Source organism: Pollachius pollachius (genome assembly GCF_949987615.1).
Source record: "Pollachius pollachius genome assembly, chromosome: 4".
Lineage (NCBI taxonomy): Eukaryota > Metazoa > Chordata > Actinopteri > Gadiformes > Gadidae > Pollachius > Pollachius pollachius.
Window position 1 is genome coordinate 9,822,521 of NC_136937.1, and position 17,930 is coordinate 9,840,450.

At 45.8% G+C, this 17,930-nt stretch overlaps 2 protein-coding genes across 5 annotated transcripts in view; one reads left to right on the forward strand and one right to left on the reverse strand.

Moving 5' to 3' along the window:
• Positions 1 to 13,250, forward strand: part of sptan1 (spectrin alpha, non-erythrocytic 1) — a 42,457-nt gene extending 29,207 nt beyond the window's left edge. For 2 of the 3 annotated variants that reach the window (XM_079734518.1, XM_079734520.1), the window contains 21 exons: positions 259 to 273; positions 1,423 to 1,554; positions 1,994 to 2,131; positions 2,532 to 2,636; positions 3,208 to 3,416; positions 3,759 to 3,879; positions 4,348 to 4,469; positions 5,018 to 5,150; positions 5,646 to 5,744; positions 5,952 to 6,111; positions 6,552 to 6,628; positions 7,095 to 7,304; positions 8,027 to 8,323; positions 8,817 to 8,929; positions 9,352 to 9,369; positions 10,342 to 10,396; positions 10,945 to 11,141; positions 11,595 to 11,648; positions 11,785 to 11,931; positions 12,171 to 12,318; positions 12,779 to 13,250. In XM_079734518.1, the coding sequence (XP_079590644.1) occupies positions 259 to 273; positions 1,423 to 1,554; positions 1,994 to 2,131; positions 2,532 to 2,636; positions 3,208 to 3,416; positions 3,759 to 3,879; positions 4,348 to 4,469; positions 5,018 to 5,150; positions 5,646 to 5,744; positions 5,952 to 6,111; positions 6,552 to 6,628; positions 7,095 to 7,304; positions 8,027 to 8,323; positions 8,817 to 8,929; positions 9,352 to 9,369; positions 10,342 to 10,396; positions 10,945 to 11,141; positions 11,595 to 11,648; positions 11,785 to 11,931; positions 12,171 to 12,318; positions 12,779 to 12,904 (2,676 nt within the window). In that variant the 3' untranslated portion in view covers positions 12,905 to 13,250. The remainder of the gene's footprint in view (positions 1 to 258; positions 274 to 1,422; positions 1,555 to 1,993; positions 2,132 to 2,531; positions 2,637 to 3,207; positions 3,417 to 3,758; positions 3,880 to 4,347; positions 4,470 to 5,017; positions 5,151 to 5,645; positions 5,745 to 5,951; positions 6,112 to 6,551; positions 6,629 to 7,094; positions 7,305 to 8,026; positions 8,324 to 8,816; positions 8,930 to 9,351; positions 9,370 to 10,341; positions 10,397 to 10,944; positions 11,142 to 11,594; positions 11,649 to 11,784; positions 11,932 to 12,170; positions 12,319 to 12,778) is intronic. The other variant, XM_079734519.1, reaches the window with a different exon arrangement.
• An 85-nt stretch (positions 13,251 to 13,335) lies between these two features.
• Positions 13,336 to 17,590, reverse strand: dync2i2 (dynein 2 intermediate chain 2). 2 transcript variants are annotated; one of them, XM_079735835.1, is made up of 9 exons: positions 17,339 to 17,590; positions 16,920 to 17,183; positions 16,687 to 16,796; positions 16,166 to 16,323; positions 15,816 to 15,925; positions 15,438 to 15,608; positions 14,795 to 15,036; positions 14,164 to 14,321; positions 13,336 to 13,653 (listed from the first exon to the last, which is right to left on the reverse strand). In XM_079735835.1, exons 1-9 carry the CDS (start codon positions 17,414 to 17,416, stop codon positions 13,418 to 13,420), a joined length of 1,527 nt encoding a protein of 508 aa, XP_079591961.1. In that variant the 5' UTR covers positions 17,417 to 17,590; the 3' UTR covers positions 13,336 to 13,417. The 2 variants fall into 2 exon arrangements, with proteins under 2 accessions (XP_079591961.1, XP_079591962.1); XM_079735836.1 differs by lacking the exon at positions 14,795 to 15,036.
• Positions 17,591 to 17,930: the final 340 nt, after the last annotated feature.

Genomic DNA, 17,930 nt, shown 5'->3' on the forward strand with positions numbered 1-17,930 from the left:
TGTGTTTTATTCAACATTGTCGTTATAAAAGATAAACATGCGTGTGTTTTATTCAACATTGTAGTTATAAAAGATAAACATGTGTGTGTTTTATTCAACATTGTCGTTATAAAAGATAAACATGCGTGTGTTTTATTCAACATTGTAGTTACCACGCGGGGAAATATGTTGTCTCTTTACCACATAAGAAAGTGTGTTCTATGTCCCGGTCGATACTGAAATCCTGTGTTCTTTCTTATCGTCCTATCTTTTTTGTAGCTTTCCAAACTGCTGGTAAGTTGGTAGTGACTAGCTGACTAACCTCCGGCTAGGTCTTCCATGTGTCCGCGTCTTTGTTTTTGCTTCTGTGTGTCGTACACAACGTAGAAAGCAGCATCGCCACCATCTCTCTCCACGTTCATCGCCTCCATCGGTACTCGTTTGGTACTGGCTTCTTTGTGGGGTTTTTTTCACATGGGTCATCATTTTTAATTGTGGTTCGATGCTCTTGCTTCATTTGTTCCGTTGTAGTTGTGTTGTTGTCGTCGTTAGACGCTATGTGTCATTGCTGGTAGTGGCTTCACAATATATGTGTACATTTTTTTGTCTGTTGTGTTTGAATGTGGAACGGTGAGCTTCAAACTTGCTTCATATGTTTTATATTATTCAATGTTTTATATTCAGCTTATTTTGTAGCAGATAACTGAGAAAGACTTTTCTTGTTCAATCCAAGATGTTCAAGTCAGTTTAACTTTTTTTTCCAAATCTTTACAAAGATAACCATCAATATTTAATATAAAACAAATATGCAGAAGTATACGCTCTCATTTCAAGACTAGGTCAACAGCACATGAAGCAGGTTTAAGGTGAGCCGGTCCTGTCCAAAGTTCTCTTTTAGGAAGTGGACTCTTTAGTGGGCGTGGCTCTCCACGCCGCCATCTTGTCTGCGTCAACCATCTGTCTCGTGTCTCTGGATGCTCCACACCGTTGTCCTGTTGACGTTCATATCCACCGTGTGCACCTGTTTTTATCACTGTGCATAACTTCACTTGTAGCTTGTACTTAACCTAACCACAGCCATATGGGTTAATTACATTCTTTGCATTAATTTATTTTCTTTTTTGGCCTTTGCACTGAATGGCAAGTCTGTATGAAAGCAAACGGGTTTACCTTTTATTGATTTTTCCTTTTAATAATACAGCTTAGAAGAAACATTCACTCACAACCAAACATTACACATCCTTATCACATTAGGACGAAATGCTTTAAAAGCAACACTTTCTCATTGCATCTGCTGTGTCCTCCCCCTGTCCGTCTATCTGTGTTTGTGTGTGTGTGTGTGTGTGTGTGTGTGTGTGTGTGTGTGTGTGTGTGTGTGTGTGTGTGTGCAATCGCGTGTGTGTGCGCGTGCGTGCGTGTGTGTGCGTGCGTGCTCGCCCTCAGAGCAAGCACCAGAAGCACCAGGCCTTCGAGGCGGAGCTGCACGCCAACGCGGACCGCATCCGCGGGGTCATCGACACGGGCAACGCCCTCATCCAGAGAGGGGCCTGTTCCGGGAGCGAGGACGCCGTCAAGGTACGACCCGCACGCTAAGAGCCGCCGCATCCCGGTTTGAACTGTCAGTACACTGCTGAGCCCAGAGGGGACATCTCTAGGGATCAGCGGTTCAATGCCTTTTAATATCAGTCAATGGACATTGACTGAAAGTCATTGTACATAGACAAACAAATGTAGGAATGTCCCCAAACAGAAAACGAGGGAAAAGAGTACTACAATTGAATTGAAGGCATTTGAGACGCTATTATGCTTCTGATTTCATAATGAATCTGGGATTAATGATGATAAAACGGTTTGTTGCTTGTCTTTGGCGTGTCTCTCTTTGTAAAAGACATTATGAATCTCGATGAGACCAGCCGTGTTAAACAAAATATGGTTCAATAAAACCAATGATATGAGCGAAACAAAAGCCTATTATTTGCTATCATGCATGATGTGTGTGTCCTCCTCCCTCCAGGTGCGGCTGAACGCTCTGGATGAGCAGTGGCAGTTCCTGGTCAACAAGTCAGCGGAGAAGAGCCAGAAGCTGAAGGAGGCCAACAAGCAGCAGAACTTCAACACCGGCATCAAGGACTTTGACTTCTGGCTGTCTGAGGTACGCTGAGAGACGGGCAGGACGGGGAAAAAATGTTGCAAGATATTCCGATCCTGTCGGGAATGGCCCGGCAGAGTTACCTTGCTCAAGATAGAAAATAATTATAGAAAAGGGAATATGATACAAATCAAGTTTTAAAGTAATTCTATAATCAAGAATTTAAACATGAAATATAGAAGAATATGCAAATATATGTATACAGAAAAACATAGCATTTATAAACCAAAAAAATATCATCCCCAAATGTATGTAAAAAAAAACACATCCAAATTGAAATGTAAATAACTCCACTACAAAAGGCTTTAAATACTTTTGTATCGTTTTTCTAAACGATTGTTGGTAAAATATAAGGGATCAGGTAACGAATGCTGCGTTTTAAACCTTTTGTGTTCCTCTGAAGGTCGACGCCCTGCTGGCCTCCGAGGACTACGGCAAAGACCTGGCCTCGGTCAACAACCTGCTGAAGAAGCACCAGCTGCTGGAGGCAGACATCTCCGCCCACGAGGTCAGTGGGATGCCCGACCTGCCTGCTAGTCACTACTATCTGTTGCTATGGAGGCAACGGTCTCTTTACAGAACTACGATGAACATTTTGGAAACGTTCGGAAACAAACACATTTGAAGGAGTTTGATTGTTTGTGTTGTGGTTAGTGTTTGTGTTAACTAGGTGAGCCCTTAATGTTGACCCTTCGGTTTTTAAGAAGTCAGGATGGAGGATATCCAGGCTAGAGGATTTAAAATAGTTGTTTTATTGTAGTTAAGGACAGAAAGACAATTTTTGCAATCTGATCTTTTGTGAGGGGATATGTTGGGGTTCGAGAGGTGGCCTAGCAAAATGGAACCTAGTTGATTAGAATTGATTACAGGCGATGCACTATACTGCCCTCTGTAGGATAGGACCATCAATTAACTTCCATTAAGATCCTATTGAGTTTTCTTGTATCATATATATATATATTTCTTGGAGTCGACCGGACGTTATCGTGCATCCCGACACTCATGATCCATTATGTATAAAATACTTTCTCCTAATTCAAAACTAACCCATCCTCTGTCCCCCCCCCGCGGCCCCCCAGGACCGGCTGAAGGACCTGAACGGCCAGGCGGACAGCCTGATGGGCAGCATCGCCTTCGACACCACGGTGGTGAAGGACAAGCGCGACGCCGTCAACGGCCGCTTCGCCAAGATCAAGAGCATGGCGGCAGGCCGGCGCGCCAAGCTCAACGAGTCCCACCGCCTGCACCAGTTCTTCAGGGACCTGGACGACGAGGAGTCCTGGATCAAGTGAGCGCCGCCTAGGGACACGCAGACACATGCCCACGCATGCACGTGCTCGCATTCACACATGCGCGCACGCATCACATATACACGCACACACACACACACAGACAAAGGCGTGCGCAGACAAACATGCGTGCAAAATCACACACACACAGACAAACAAACACAAACACAAATAAGCAAACAAACAAACGTGCGAACAAACATGTATCATGAACAGAGACTGCAAAAGTTATACAGAAAAACATGTCCCCAATTAAGAGTAGTAGATACACAAACCGTGGTTGCCGTGGTTCTCTTCTGACCGTTTTCTTCTGTGTTCTTAACCTCATCCCCCCCCCCCAGGGAAAAGAAGTTGTTGGTGAGTTCGGAGGACTATGGACGTGATTTGACGGGAGTGCAGAATCTGAGGAAGAAGCACAAGAGGCTGGAGGCAGAGCTGGGGGCCCACGAGCCGGCCATTCAGGTGAGGGGCCACCACCCACCTCCCCGCTCCTCTCTCCTTATCTTTTGGTTGGAGTAGGTTCAAAGCAGCAGCTTCAGCTGTCTCTGTAGGCTTCACACTGCAGTCATGAGTCTTATTTAGGCCAGAATCATGAGGAAATGATCACTAAATTAATGCATAGGGGATATATATACGATACTGATGCCGAAATTTTTCAAGATTTTCAGGATACCGAATCACATGATATCGATTTATTTATTTAAGGTTTAGTTATTGTAGAAACCAAGTAAGAATAAATATAATATATTTATGTAACTAAAGTCTCTCCAAATATATTCTCTAACAGTCACCCAGCTAGTGCAATTTAAATATATAAACTTCTACTCGAATATATTCTATATATATGTGTAGCATCATGACTACTGCTGCTCCCACTGACTGTTGTGTGTGTGTGTGTGTGTGTGTGTGTGTGTTATGCATCATTCCCAGTCTGTACTGGAGACGGGGAAGAAGCTGTCCGATGACAACACCATCGGGCAGGAGGAGATCCAACAGAGGCTGGCCCAGTTTGTGGACCACTGGAAGGAGCTCAAGGACCTGTCTGGAGCGAGGCGAGTCTCACACACATCCTACCCTCTGTTTGAACACTACACACCATCAATGATAAACCTCAGGGGCGGCATTCGCTCCAACCCACGCGGTTCACTGAGGTTGATCTTTTTTTTATAAACTTTATTTTCAGATTTTCAGATATACGTAGAATACAAACGGTAACAAATCAACAGACAATCCCAATCCCCCTCCCCCCCATATAAATATATATTAAAAAATAATAATAATAATAATAACAAAATTAAAATAAAACGTCCAAAAATCAGTTTGCTACCATCAATATGTCACACTACAGTCACAATACAATTACAACAATTATAATCACGATTCAGACAAATATGGATTGCGGCCCTTTAAAAGATGGGTTCTCTCCAAACTCTATGAAGAGGACGGACCCCTTTTTAAGCCAATGAGAGAGGCCAATTGTGTCGCCAATGGTATATGATGCTCCCCCGCTATGGTACGCAAGGGGCTTGCTCTTCGGGGTATTGTGGGTTGGACGTCCAGTAACGGGTGGCTCTGTGTTTGTTTTTGTGTGTTTGCGTAGGGGGCAGAGGTTGGAAGAGTCGCTGGAGTACCAGCAGTTTGTGGCGAACGTGGAAGAGGAAGAGGCGTGGATAAACGAGAAGTTGAACCTAGTGGGGAGCGAGGACTACGGCGACACCCTGGCTGCGGTGCAGGTACGTGCAGGGTCATTGCTTTCACGGCCAATCAAAACCTCCCTGTTGGAGCAAATCCCGCCCCCCTTTTTTGACTGACGTTGGGCAGACCATTCTTCTTTATATTGGGGCAGGGCTACATTTTGGTTTTCATCTTACGCCACTAACAAAAAAAATAATTTGGGGGGGGATGTGGCCATACATTGAATGGTAACCCATAACCGCCAAAACGAGTAATAACCCATGCAAGAGCTTTTGTTAAACCTATAGAGGGCAATTTGAGTCCAATTTTACATCATACCCTACTATATTTTAACTTTGTGCATTTAAGTTGAGATTTGGACCAGCAGCCATCCATAGCACTGCTATGAAACACACTACATCACCTTCCATTTCCAATAAGTTTGGTTTGGTTTTCCTTCCACTTGTACTAAGTGAACAAAATGTTGGGACAATTGTCCAGAACCTCTTAAAAACCCGGAGTGTTTACATTTGTTTCTCTGATCCATCCCACAGGGTCTGCTGAAAAAACACGAAGCATTCGAGACGGACTTCACCGTGCACAGGGACAGGGTCAATGACGTGTGCACCAATGGAGACGAGCTCATCAAGAAGGTACAACAAATAGTCCCACTAAATAAGAGAGAGTCGAGGGTCGACGCTAACACAATATGCTTCAGCATTGCAACTAAGCAGTATCGACAATTCTAAGAAGTATTTGAAATGACAAAACTCAACTTCGATAATAAGGAAACTAAGCGTTTTGTGTCCATGCACAAGCCGGGAACCCGTGTGACAGACGTATTGGTGTGTGTTCCCTAGAACAACCATCATGTTGACAACATCAGTGCCAAGATGGCCGCCCTGAGGGGCAAGGTGTCGGAGCTGGAGCGGGCGGCGGCCCAGAGGAAGGCCAAGCTGGACGAGAACTCTGCCTTCCTGCAGTTCAACTGGAAGGCCGACGTGGTCGAGTCTTGGATCGGTAGGACCCCTCACCACAGACACACCACCATGCTTACCGTAGACACCACCATGCTTACCGTAGACACCACCATACTTACCGTAGACACCACCATACTTACCGTAGTCACCACCACCACCATGGCGATAAATACCGGCGGCGGCATGCATATTATCTCAAATTTTATTTTTTACGATCTATATATATCACATACATACATTCACATACATATATGCACACACACACACACACACACACACACACACACACACACACACACACACACACACACACACACACACACACACACACACACACTCAACATAATTGCTTCCGGAAAAAAAATAATTTCTTCCCACCATTTACATATTACAGATCTATAAAGTTGTTTACATATAATACAAAGTACTGCATGCTTTCCAATGCACCTTAAATTGCTATAATTGTGTGTGTGTCTTCAGGGGAGAAGGAGAACAGCCTGAAGACGGACGACTACGGCAGGGACCTGTCCTCTGTGCAGACCCTGCTCACCAAGCAGGTACACACTCGGCTGGGGAACATTGGTGAAGCCGCTGTTGGAGTTAGAGCTGGAGGACTACACCTTTAATATTATCATTTCTTTAGCGTACCCTAAACAGCAGCACTGCTTACGGCCTCTTGTTCATGGTGAAGACTCCATCGCTAGTGCTGGTGCTAACGTACCATAAACACGCCTAAATAACAATAATAATAATAATGCATTTGATTTTTGGCACCTTTCAAGTCACCAATGGTCGCCTTGCATAGAGTAAAAAGCATAAAATAACAACAACAATGAAAGGAAAAATAAGAGCATCAAACATTATTAAAACCAAACATGACCTCATAAAGACAGGTGTAGTGCACAGTGACCAGTCAGAGTGATTATGCCAGTTAGAACAGGTGGGTTTTGAGGTTGGATTTGAATTGCCTTGCCTCCCCTCACTCCTCCTCCTCCCCCCCCCCCCCCCCCCCCCCCCCAACAGGAGACGTTCGACGCCGGCCTGCAGGCCTTCCAGCAGGAGGGCATCACCAACATCACGGCGCTGATGGACCAGCTGCTGGCCGCCCAGCACGTCCAGTCCAAGGCCATCGAGACGCGCCACGCCGCCCTCATCAAGCGCTGGAACCAGCTGCTCTCCAACTCGGCCGCACGCAAGAAGAAGCTGCTGGAGGCCCAGCAGCACTTCAGAAAGGTGAGGCGTCGAGGTGGGGCGTCTGAGGGGAAAGAGAGACGTCTGAGGGGAGCTAGACGTCTGAGCAGCTCAACACAACACCAGCTCTACTCATATTTGTTGCGCAACCCCCCCAAATTGTGAAGGGCAGAATAGAGATTTAAGATAGGATAGGGCTTTATATTTTTCGGTCAGGAAATCCTGCTGCTCCCTCAGAAAGCACAGAGATTAAAGATAAGAGTGAAAAATAAGAGTCAAAATAATTAAAAGTATGAAGACATTTCTTGAGGAATGAGAGCAATACATTAGTGAGCGAAAGAAGATGAATAATGGCAGGATTGGTCGAGGGGGAATCAGACTTGAATACAACACAGGTTTCCAAGTAAGCATTAGGGGACAACATTGATGTGAAGCATTTCCATGTATTTATTTAGCAAATGCTTTTATCCAAAGCAGCTTGCATGTGAGGCAGGGACCAGTGGAAGCATATGATCAAAATTGGGAGTAGCTGAAAAACAATTATATTGTATATTGTGCTCAACCTAGTTAAAAAAATTTCAGAAGAATCAGAAATGATAACGTTAATAGTAAAATTTTATTTTTAGAAAATCGTTATTTAGAAAATCATTTTTTTCATGGAATTGTGTTTTAATAGCGGTCATGCAAACAGTGCCATTCACTTCATTGATGGTCACGAACAGGGTTAAACCCTCTCTCTCTCTCCCTGTCTCTCGCCCGGCCAGGTGGAGGACCTGTTCCTCACCTTCGCCAAGAAGGCGTCGGCCTTCAACAGCTGGTTCGAGAACGCGGAGGAGGACCTGACGGACCCGGTGCGCTGCAACTCTCTGGAGGAGATCCGGGCGCTGCGCGAGGCCCACGAGGCCTTCCGCTCCTCCCTCAGCTCGGCGCAGGCCGACTTCGGCCAGCTGGCCGAGCTGGACCGGCAGATCAAGAGCTACCAGGTGGTGTCCAACCCGTACACCTGGTTCACCATGGAGGCCCTGGAGGAGACCTGGAGGAACCTGCAGAAGATCATCAAGGTATGGTGTATGCGCTCGTGGCAGACGTGCACACGTGCACATCCACGCGCACGTCCATGCACACACACTGAATTCCGATTATGATTTGTTGCTTTTTATCACCGTCGCCTTGCAATGGTGATAAAATGCGGGGATAAAAATAAACTTGAAACAAAGTAAGTCCCCAAATTCTGTAAGGCAAGAGAATTATTTTTATAAATATATTAAATGTACTCTAAATGTATTGGATCAAATGCTGGGATATTGGACATTTTTATTGGAATATGAATTAAAAAAGACACTTAATTATTGATATTGATTGCAAACCCATGAAAGATGTCTTTAATACAATATGAGTTAGTGTTGTATAATATCAAACGACTGCAGACACCAAATCCTCATTCAACACCAGAACAGTAAAACCCTCCACATCAAGCTTAGGACGTCTCACTCACATAGTGGTTTGAGGCCTTGTTGTGATGGACCCTGGTGGTTGCCGTGGTGATGTGTGCAGGAGCGCGAGCTGGAGCTACAGAAGGAGCAGAGGAGGCAGGAGGAGAACGACAAGCTGAGGCAGGAGTTCGCCCAGCACGCCAACACCTTCCACCAGTGGCTGCAGGAGACCAGGTGAGAGACAGGGGCCGCTAGAGCACTGCTGCACGTGGAAAGATTGCCTAGCTTTAGCAGATGAATATAGGCCAAGTTTTGACATAAATAGAGTGCACATTATCCATTAACTTATTTACTCTAATATTATTTTCGAGATCTAAACACTGTAAAATTTAAATCGAATGACTTGGCTTTAAAATTTTGACACCCCCCACCACAAATGATTTGGATCTCTTTAAAACAGGAAGTGATTTCATCTTCACAACACTTGTGATTTCAACTCAATGTATATAAAAGTGAATGAAATGTTTTAATAAGCCCTGTGCTTTGCTAGCCTTCCATGGCATGTTACAGTGAGCGGTATCCAGCACACAACGTTAATGTGTGTTTGTCTTGATTTTTTTCTCTCCTCTCCCTGATGCCTGGGATCTGCCATTCAGGACATATCTTCTGGACGGGTAAATATAACCTTTTCTTTCTGTCTATGGTGTGATGGCGTGTTTTATTGTACAATGAGGGCAAACGAGTCTCTGCTCTATGTGAACAGATTTGTTAAATCCCATCGGTTGGCTTGCTTGCTTGGTTTTAATATGCTTATGCTCGACCAAAGAAAATGGACAGATCTTTTCTTAAGACTGTTAAAAGCAAGGACCTGTTGAAGGTGTGTGGTAGTTATTTTGACCTGGTGACCTCCTGACGTCTGCCTCTTGTGGTTATCCCTCCCTCTCCCATCTCTGAATAGCATCGCTTATCGGGGCATAGTCTGTGTCTATCACTACCAGGTCGCTGACGACCTCACCGGAAGGTCAAGCCCCATACCGCCTTAAGGCTGTGTAACATCATTCACTTTGGTCTAAAACAAAACACACCGTTTTGGACTGCTCAACGTTTTTCGTACTAATGTTCACCTTCTGCTGAAGAACCAACTAAAAAAGATGCATCGTTCCAGTTTTCCCCACACGAGGCACTGTTTGACTAGAGTTGATAGGCGCTAGGTATCACGTCATTACTCGTTATTGTTCACTGGGCCGTTTGAGACTTGGAAACTGTAAATTCTCGAGGTAGATGCGGCAAACCTAAGGGTTGCCGCATATGTGCATTCATTTTATTTTATAAATACATTTATTCACTTACAAAATACGATACAAACATTCACAACTACAACACAGTGGTAGTTGCAGTTTCCATTCCTTTACTTCCAGGTCTTTACCAGTCTTATAACTGGTAGTTATAAGAGGTGGTTACCTTGCATGGTATGGGTTAGATGGCTAGCGTTTTCGCATGCATTTTTTTTGCTCAGAATAGACCCTTTGCGCAGAGGTGTGATCGGAGGAAGGAAAAAGTCTCACAAATCTGACTTTAGATTGAAATCTAAGGTATATATCTGTATCTGCTGGGTCCTATCTGATTGTATCCGTGTTGCTGCCTAGGTCTTGCATGGTAGAAGAATCTGGAACATTGGAATCACAGCTTGAAGCCACCAAGGTAAATGTAACCCACGTTTTTACATGGCAAAACCATGAGCACTTTATGTGTTGTTTCACCTGTGTGTGAGTTATTATTTATGGAAATGCAGCCATTCTCTCAAAACATTTTATTGAACCTCGACTGAACTCATGGATGTTTTCACTGTATTGTAGTTCCACGGAGCACTCTCTTGCAGGGTTACAAAGAAAGTTCAATGTTTTTCATATTTTTTAGCTAGACATAATTTAATAAGGAAAATCTAAGCAATTACTTGATCTTCTACAAAGGACTGTCCATTGAACTCATCTAACCTATAGTCATACCATAAGAAACATTCTTTTTGGATGCTGATCAACCCTTTCAGTACTCTCACTCAATGCGAGCAAGCAAGGCATGCTGGGAATATGCCATGTTCATTTGCTTTTAATGGTTAATGCACGATTGTACCATCCATAATGCATTCGCTTCGACAGCTGAAGCTACGGGACTCCCTGAGTCCTCCGGGCATTTCAGGTGTCCTTGTGTTCAGCCCTAGCCTCACACAAGGTCTCCCCTTCCCCCCTCAGCGCAAGCACCAGGAGATCCGGGCGATGCGCAGCCAGCTGAAGAAGATCGAGGACCTCGGAGCGGCCATGGAGGAGGCCCTGATCCTGGACAACAAGTACACGGAGCACAGCACGGTGGGCCTGGCCCAGCAGTGGGACCAGCTGGACCAGCTGGGCATGAGGATGCAGCACAACCTGGAGCAGCAGATACAGGCCAGGTGGGCGCACGCCGGCCACACACACACACACACACACGCACAGATGGAAGCACAAACAGACATTCGCATTCACAAATACATACACAGAGCGAGACAGGCACAGAGACACAAGCATGCATGCATGCACAGAAAGACATGCATGCACACACACTTTGGAATGGTGTGTGTGTCATGCTTATTTATTTTGGCCCCTTTCATGCATGATAATGCCTGTCCTCTGTACTATATGTAGAACTTGCACAGAAGTAGAATAAATACGTATTTTTCAGACCAATTTTAAAACCTTTTTATGGTTTAAAATACAAATTGGCAAACCTGGCAAACCACGAAACCTGGCAAACCATACTTTTTTATTCAAAATCCGTGTCTACATAGGATAATATCTAGTATCTAGTGGGTTCTGGGTGTGCTGTTGTGTCCACACTGGCTAATCATCTGTCCATCCCCTCCCAGGAACACCACGGGAGTCACAGAAGAAGCGCTGAAGGAGTTCAGCATGATGTTCAAGTAAGTTACTTTCACTTTCTGAGAAGCTCTGCATGCATGCAGCTGTTTGAGTCCCATTGGCGTCATCACCATTAGCATCATGACCAGTTAATGGACCCTCATCATTCTGTCCTGTTTACCCCCCCTCCACCCACAGACATTTCGACAAAGAGAAGTCCGGCCGTCTGAACCACCAGGAGTTCAAGTCGTGTCTGCGCTCGCTGGGCTACGACCTGCCCATGGTGGAGGAGGGAGAGCCCGACCCAGAGTTTGAGTCCATCCTCGACACGGTGGACCCCAACAGGTCAGACGCCCGGCAGCTGCTCAGGGTCGTGGGAGGCTGGGGCTCAAGATTGTACATTTTCTCAGTTTAAGGTTGTGATTCGGTGGGCTCTACGGTAATGAGGTCGGTTGTGTTTATGGACGCGGCAGAAAATACAAAGTTATTCAGTCACCGTAACACCTTATCACTATAAATGTGTAGAAATGAACGGGAGATCATTCTGTCGATGGTCAATTCCTTGTCTTTTTGTTTGGGTGCAGGGATGGCAACGTGTCATTGCAAGAGTACATGGCTTTCATGATCAGTCGTGAGACGGAGAACGTGAAGTCCAGCGAGGAGATCGAGAGCGCCTTCCGCGCCCTCAGCACAGAGGCCAAGCCCTACGTCACCAAAGAAGAACTCTACCAGGTAACTCTTTCGCTCCACACGTCAGCTCCGTGTTCCTCCCCTCACAGTTCATCATTCAAAGCTGCTGTGAGTGGCTGTGTCACTCTGCTCGTTTATCCAACATTGAGAACGCCTGATTGGAATCATCTCACACCTAACCAGATATTGTAATTACTAAAAGAGCATTTCACTCATAAAGCTGACATAGCTATGGCATCTCTTACAAACTACTAAAATTATAGCACTTAAATCAAACGTACAGCACCTTTTTAGGTGTTAATGCCGTTATTTAAGCGTTAATGTGATTGCGTGTGCATATATATATATTATACATTTTTCCAGTGTATTTGTTTCGTTTTTTTCTTTGCAATTATCAACGTCCTGTACTTTCCGTGGTGAAACCCTGATGATCCATGAGACATTAATAAGGTCTTATATATTTAACATTAATCAATGCCATCCATCTCCTCTTCCGCTGCAGAACCTGACGAAGGAACAAGCAGACTACTGCATGTCGCACATGAAGCCCTACCTAGACGGCAAGGGACGGGAGCTGCCGTCGGCCTTCGACTTTGTGGAATTCACACGCTCGCTCTTCGTCAACTGATCCTCGTGCTACCAGTGACCAATCGGGACGCGTTTGCCCCCACCCCCCCACAACACACTTAAGAAAACACGAATAACACGGCTGAAACTGCATGATTAACCACACGAGAAACGAAAATACTCACTAGTTGTCACTATCTATACCTATTTATACTAGCTCCAAAGCTTTCACTTGTCGTGCTCCTCTGATAATAGTAGATCTGTCTGCCTTTGAATGTGATTGTTTTTAGCCGTTTTAGCTTGTGCTTCTGCTGGATATAAGAACTTATAATAACAGTGATGTGAAGAACCACCTTAACCCACTGCAGTGTGCTTCAATAAACGCTACTGGTTAGAACTGGAAACCACTCTCTCAGACTCTAGGGTCTTTCTTTTACACATTCTCATTACATAAAAAGTTTTAATGCACAAAAATAGACAATGAGACTGAGATACACAGCAATAAATAAATGCTCCAATAGTGACGAATACAAAGTGCCAATGACAACACGATCGTCATGGAAACGGCGGCTCATCATGCCACCTCATTGGCCAGCTGCTCCAGCGTGGCCATCTCCCGGGGCCCCTGCTGGGTGAGGTCGGAGCTGAGGTGCCAGACGTTCAGCGTGCCGTCCATGCTGCCCACCGCCAGCAGGCCGGTGTGGGTGGCATTGAAGGCCAGACACGTGGCGGCCCCGCCCCCGACGCCCTGCCCGATGGTGGCCGCCGGCCGCATGGACGTCCGGCCCAGGTCGAAGATCTGCACCACGCCTGGGGGGGAAAGGAGGGGGACGTTGCGTAAAACCCACAGTGTCTCACTATGCTGACTATGCTCACAATGACTCACTATGCTGCTAACCCATTTGATTTCCCTGAGTTGATGGGATCAGATGCATCAATAATGCCTTAGTGACATCAGGAGTGGGAGTGTTCACTTGGATGTGTGCTGTATAGAGCAGTCTCCCAGCCTACCCAGTGGACTACCAAATGTTGCTTATCTTTCTTTCATTCATCTCAGTGGACACTCCGACTTGTGAAGTCACTAAGGCAAAGGAAGGGCAGATTTTCAAATGGCTTGTCATGGCTAATCAGACTCTCCCACCTGGTGGCATAATATCATATGCCACCACGCATATGATACGTACCGCAAGACTATTTTTTTTACATATATAAAATACGATTTAATGAAAAATGCACTCAAAAGCTAAACGATTTACCTAGGCAAATGATGAGTTCAGCTATACAACTAACATCGTGGCCCACACAGCAAACCCGCAGTACCTTGGCCGGTGGCCGCAGCGAACACCAGCGGTCTGGTGGGGGACCAGCTCACGTCGAACACGTAGGCGTCGGCCACACGGAGGGACTGCAGGGGGCCGGCCTGCAGGAGGGAGTGGAGGTGGGCCAGGCCGTCCGTCCCCACGCTCAGGAACAGGTTCCTTTGGAGGGACGAGGAGCACCACAGAACGAATGAGTCAAAGTGAGGACCTGGATGGGTGAGCAGGGGGGTTGATGAACACATTGCAACACGTTAGGTTAGGATTGTTGCTACCGGCTGTATTTTGGGGAATTAGATGGGTGTACAAGCTGTTAAGCTCTGCCTCCCCTGTTCGCTCAGCCTTGTTTTTGGTAGGTTCTTTATTTTGGACACACTCAAGTCCCAAGGCCCGGTTGCATCACGGTGTTGTGCTTGTTTTGTGGATTGTGTTCACCAGTAAAAACCAATGTTCACCATAATCATTAGTCTGTCATTCTAGCCAATGAGATCGCTCGAAAAAAATGTATAAACCAATTGAGCCAATCAGATCGCCTGAAAAAATGTAATTGGCAGTAAGATCGCTCAAGGTCACCATTACTGGTGAAAGGGGACCAGTGACCAGCTACCCTATTGGGGGGGTGGAGGGGGGGGCACCTGTGGAAAGGGGAACAGCTAACGGCGTGGATGGGGCTGCGCCGGGGCCTGAAGGAGAACACGGCGGGGGCCTTGAGGGCCAGGCCGGGGCCCTGGTCCAGGGAGGGGGGCACGGCGGCCGGCGTCTGGGAGGAGAAGGAGCACCTGAGCAGCAGCCCCCCCTCCGAGCCCACCAGGAAGGCATCGGGGTCCCAGGGGGCCAGGGCCAGGGAGGTGATGCCCACGGGGCTGCTGCCCCTGGCCTAGGGATGGGGGGGGGGGGGGGGGGAGAACACCAGATGGTACTTTGAGTGTCATGAGTGAACCCAATATCGTGTTGTCCTATTTTTAAATGTGTTAGTATGTTTGATGATCTTGTCCACGGTAGTTATGTCTTTGATGACCATTTCACTACTCAAAAACAAACAAAAATAAGATATATGTGACAAACATATGTTATGACACATGTGACGATGCATCTGATAAGATGTGAAGATGCAGCTGATAGTCATTTGAAGATGCATGTGATATACATATGAAGATGCATTCGATATACATGTGAAGATGCATGCGATATACATGTGAAGATGCATGCGATATACATGTGAAGATGCATGCGATATACAGTACATGTGATATTCATGCCTGGTAGCCGAAGCCTCACCTTGGTGTGTGCGCTGCTGCTTTGCGGTACTTGTTGTGTGATCAGGGCATAGCCTGCCTGAAGAACAAGCGTCCCGGGGTCTAGATCCAGGGTCCACAGCAGCACCCTGCCTCCCGAACAGGCACTCAGCACCCCGAACTCTCCTCTCTTCTCCTGGGGCACCCAAGCAACCTGGAGCCATGTGGCATTCACTTCATGTTTTCCATCCACATGCATATCAGGCTTCTCAAATTAGAAGAACAACTACAACATTGCGGATCATCAGGTGTGTATGTGTATTGTATGGATGTGAATAGTTTCACACATAACACTTAATGTGTCTGAATAGCTCAGAGCCAAGCAGAGCTCAGGCGATGTTTGAGAGAAAGACTAACTCACCTGATAGACTGGTTCCCGATGACTTTGAGCAGACATCCCAGTTTGAGCCATTACAGAGTCCTGACTTCTACTGGTGTCCCAGACCACCACATCGCCACTGTACAGACCTCCTAATACCACAGACACAAACAGACATACACAGACACGTTTGTGTTTTGTTACATTCGGTTTGTTGTAACCATTTCAGTGTTCTTTTCATTTTTGGTTGTTTTACCTGGGGTTTGTTTCTGGGAGTTAATTGTTTGGTGGTCAGTCCTGCAGCCTTTAAAACTACAAACGGTTCAACGTTGCCACACATTGCAGTAGTGCAGCTTGAGTTCCACCGAAAGGGGACCGCGGGCACAACGTACCTGCGACGAGGGAGGGCCTCGCGGGGTGGAAGGCGATCGCCATGACGGCCGTGCCGACATCTATGACCAGATCGGGTTGTTTTGGGTTCAGGCCTCGCCGGTCCACGTTCCACGTGCATACATAGGACGCCTCCGTGCTCCAGTCCCCGTCGTCAATACTGCCAGTCACATAAAGAACACAAACCAGCAGTTTGGGCTGCAGAAAGTAGGGGCTAATGGGATTAATGAGAGGACGTCGTGGTGTAGCAGCAGTGGGGGTTCTAGCATGTGATCTGAAGTTCCACTAAATTAAGTTCAAGCCAAGTTTTGTAGTCCTAACAACAACAACAATTCTAGAATAACCAGGCAACATGTTGTGGTTCTTCTTATTATGGTGAAGTGTATGTGCAAGACATCATGGGAAACCTTATGCATTTTTTAAGATGAAGCAAAACTTAAAGATAAACTTCATGAGACTTCATGAAACCTGGTTAACCTCCTAATGTTTCAGACTCTTTATCGATGGATGATCTCACACGTACCGTCCATAAGCACAGGCAACCACAGAACCGGTACAGTTCCACGATACGCTTGTAACATGAAGGCCTTTCTCCTGAGCACTAGGATCCTGGAGGCAGTGTAGGCACGAAACCTGCGAAACAAATACACCATTGTATTTTAAGGGTAACACATTTTGAGAGAAAGAGAGAGAGAGAGAAAACATAGATGAAAAGTCATCATTGTGTAATCTCAACACTGATGCTCTCTGACTCACCAACTGAGTTTCTTCTTCCCAATTCACTTGGTATCCATCGAAGGCATGACTTTTGGCATTTTTGGCCAACTCTCTTATGACCATAGCCTCTACTCGGTCGAGGAAGTCCTTCAGACCTGGCGGTTCAGCCTCTTGTTGGGTGAGGTATGTGAGAAGATGCTCTGTGAGCTGGTCCTGTGGCTCTGTCTGGCTACTGTTTACTGTAGGGTGGACAGTCTGGACTTCGGCTTCGGCACTGCTCACGGCTTTGGTTTGGCATCCTCTCTGAAATTAATGAGGTGCTCTTTTCTTGATTCTTCACAAATGCTTTACGTTACTTGTAATTAACCAGAATACAATAACAGGAGATAGCACCGGTCTGTATCGACATCGAGATGGAAATAAATGGTTATGGTTAAATGATTATCTATTTAACATACCGAATGCTGTGTTAACTGTTGGGATTTTCTCCAAAGCGACTCGATTCCTACACAGTCCAATGTCTCGTCGGTGAACATTCTCGTAACTGATGCAAACTAAATCGTTTTTGCATTAGATTATAACGTAAACCCAATGTTGAATTGGGATCAGTCAGGATGTTTGATAGTGTCTACACAGCATAACGCACTTTAATGCATTTCAAAGTACCATGCAACTTGTTTACAATACATTTGATACAGCCGACATGTAGGATAGGGAATGCCATCACTATGGATACAACCGGATGTCGTCATGGATTAGCATAAAGCATTTCCGTTTAGCCTAGGTACAGGACAGTATGAGTATGGGTTAATAAATACTGTTAAGCATTTCTAACATTGAATTTGAATACATTTCTATTTTTATAAATTATCATTACTTGACACTTCCGTTTTTTCACTTCCATTTGTTTGTCCAATCCAATGTATTAGCAAGCAATGGGTTTTATCTAGCCACCCAAGTTCTGATGATTGTCTGCATTAACTCCCGAGTTAGTTATTGGCCTAGATCAGGGCTGCCCGATTTGGGGCCCGCGACCGATTTTATTTGGCC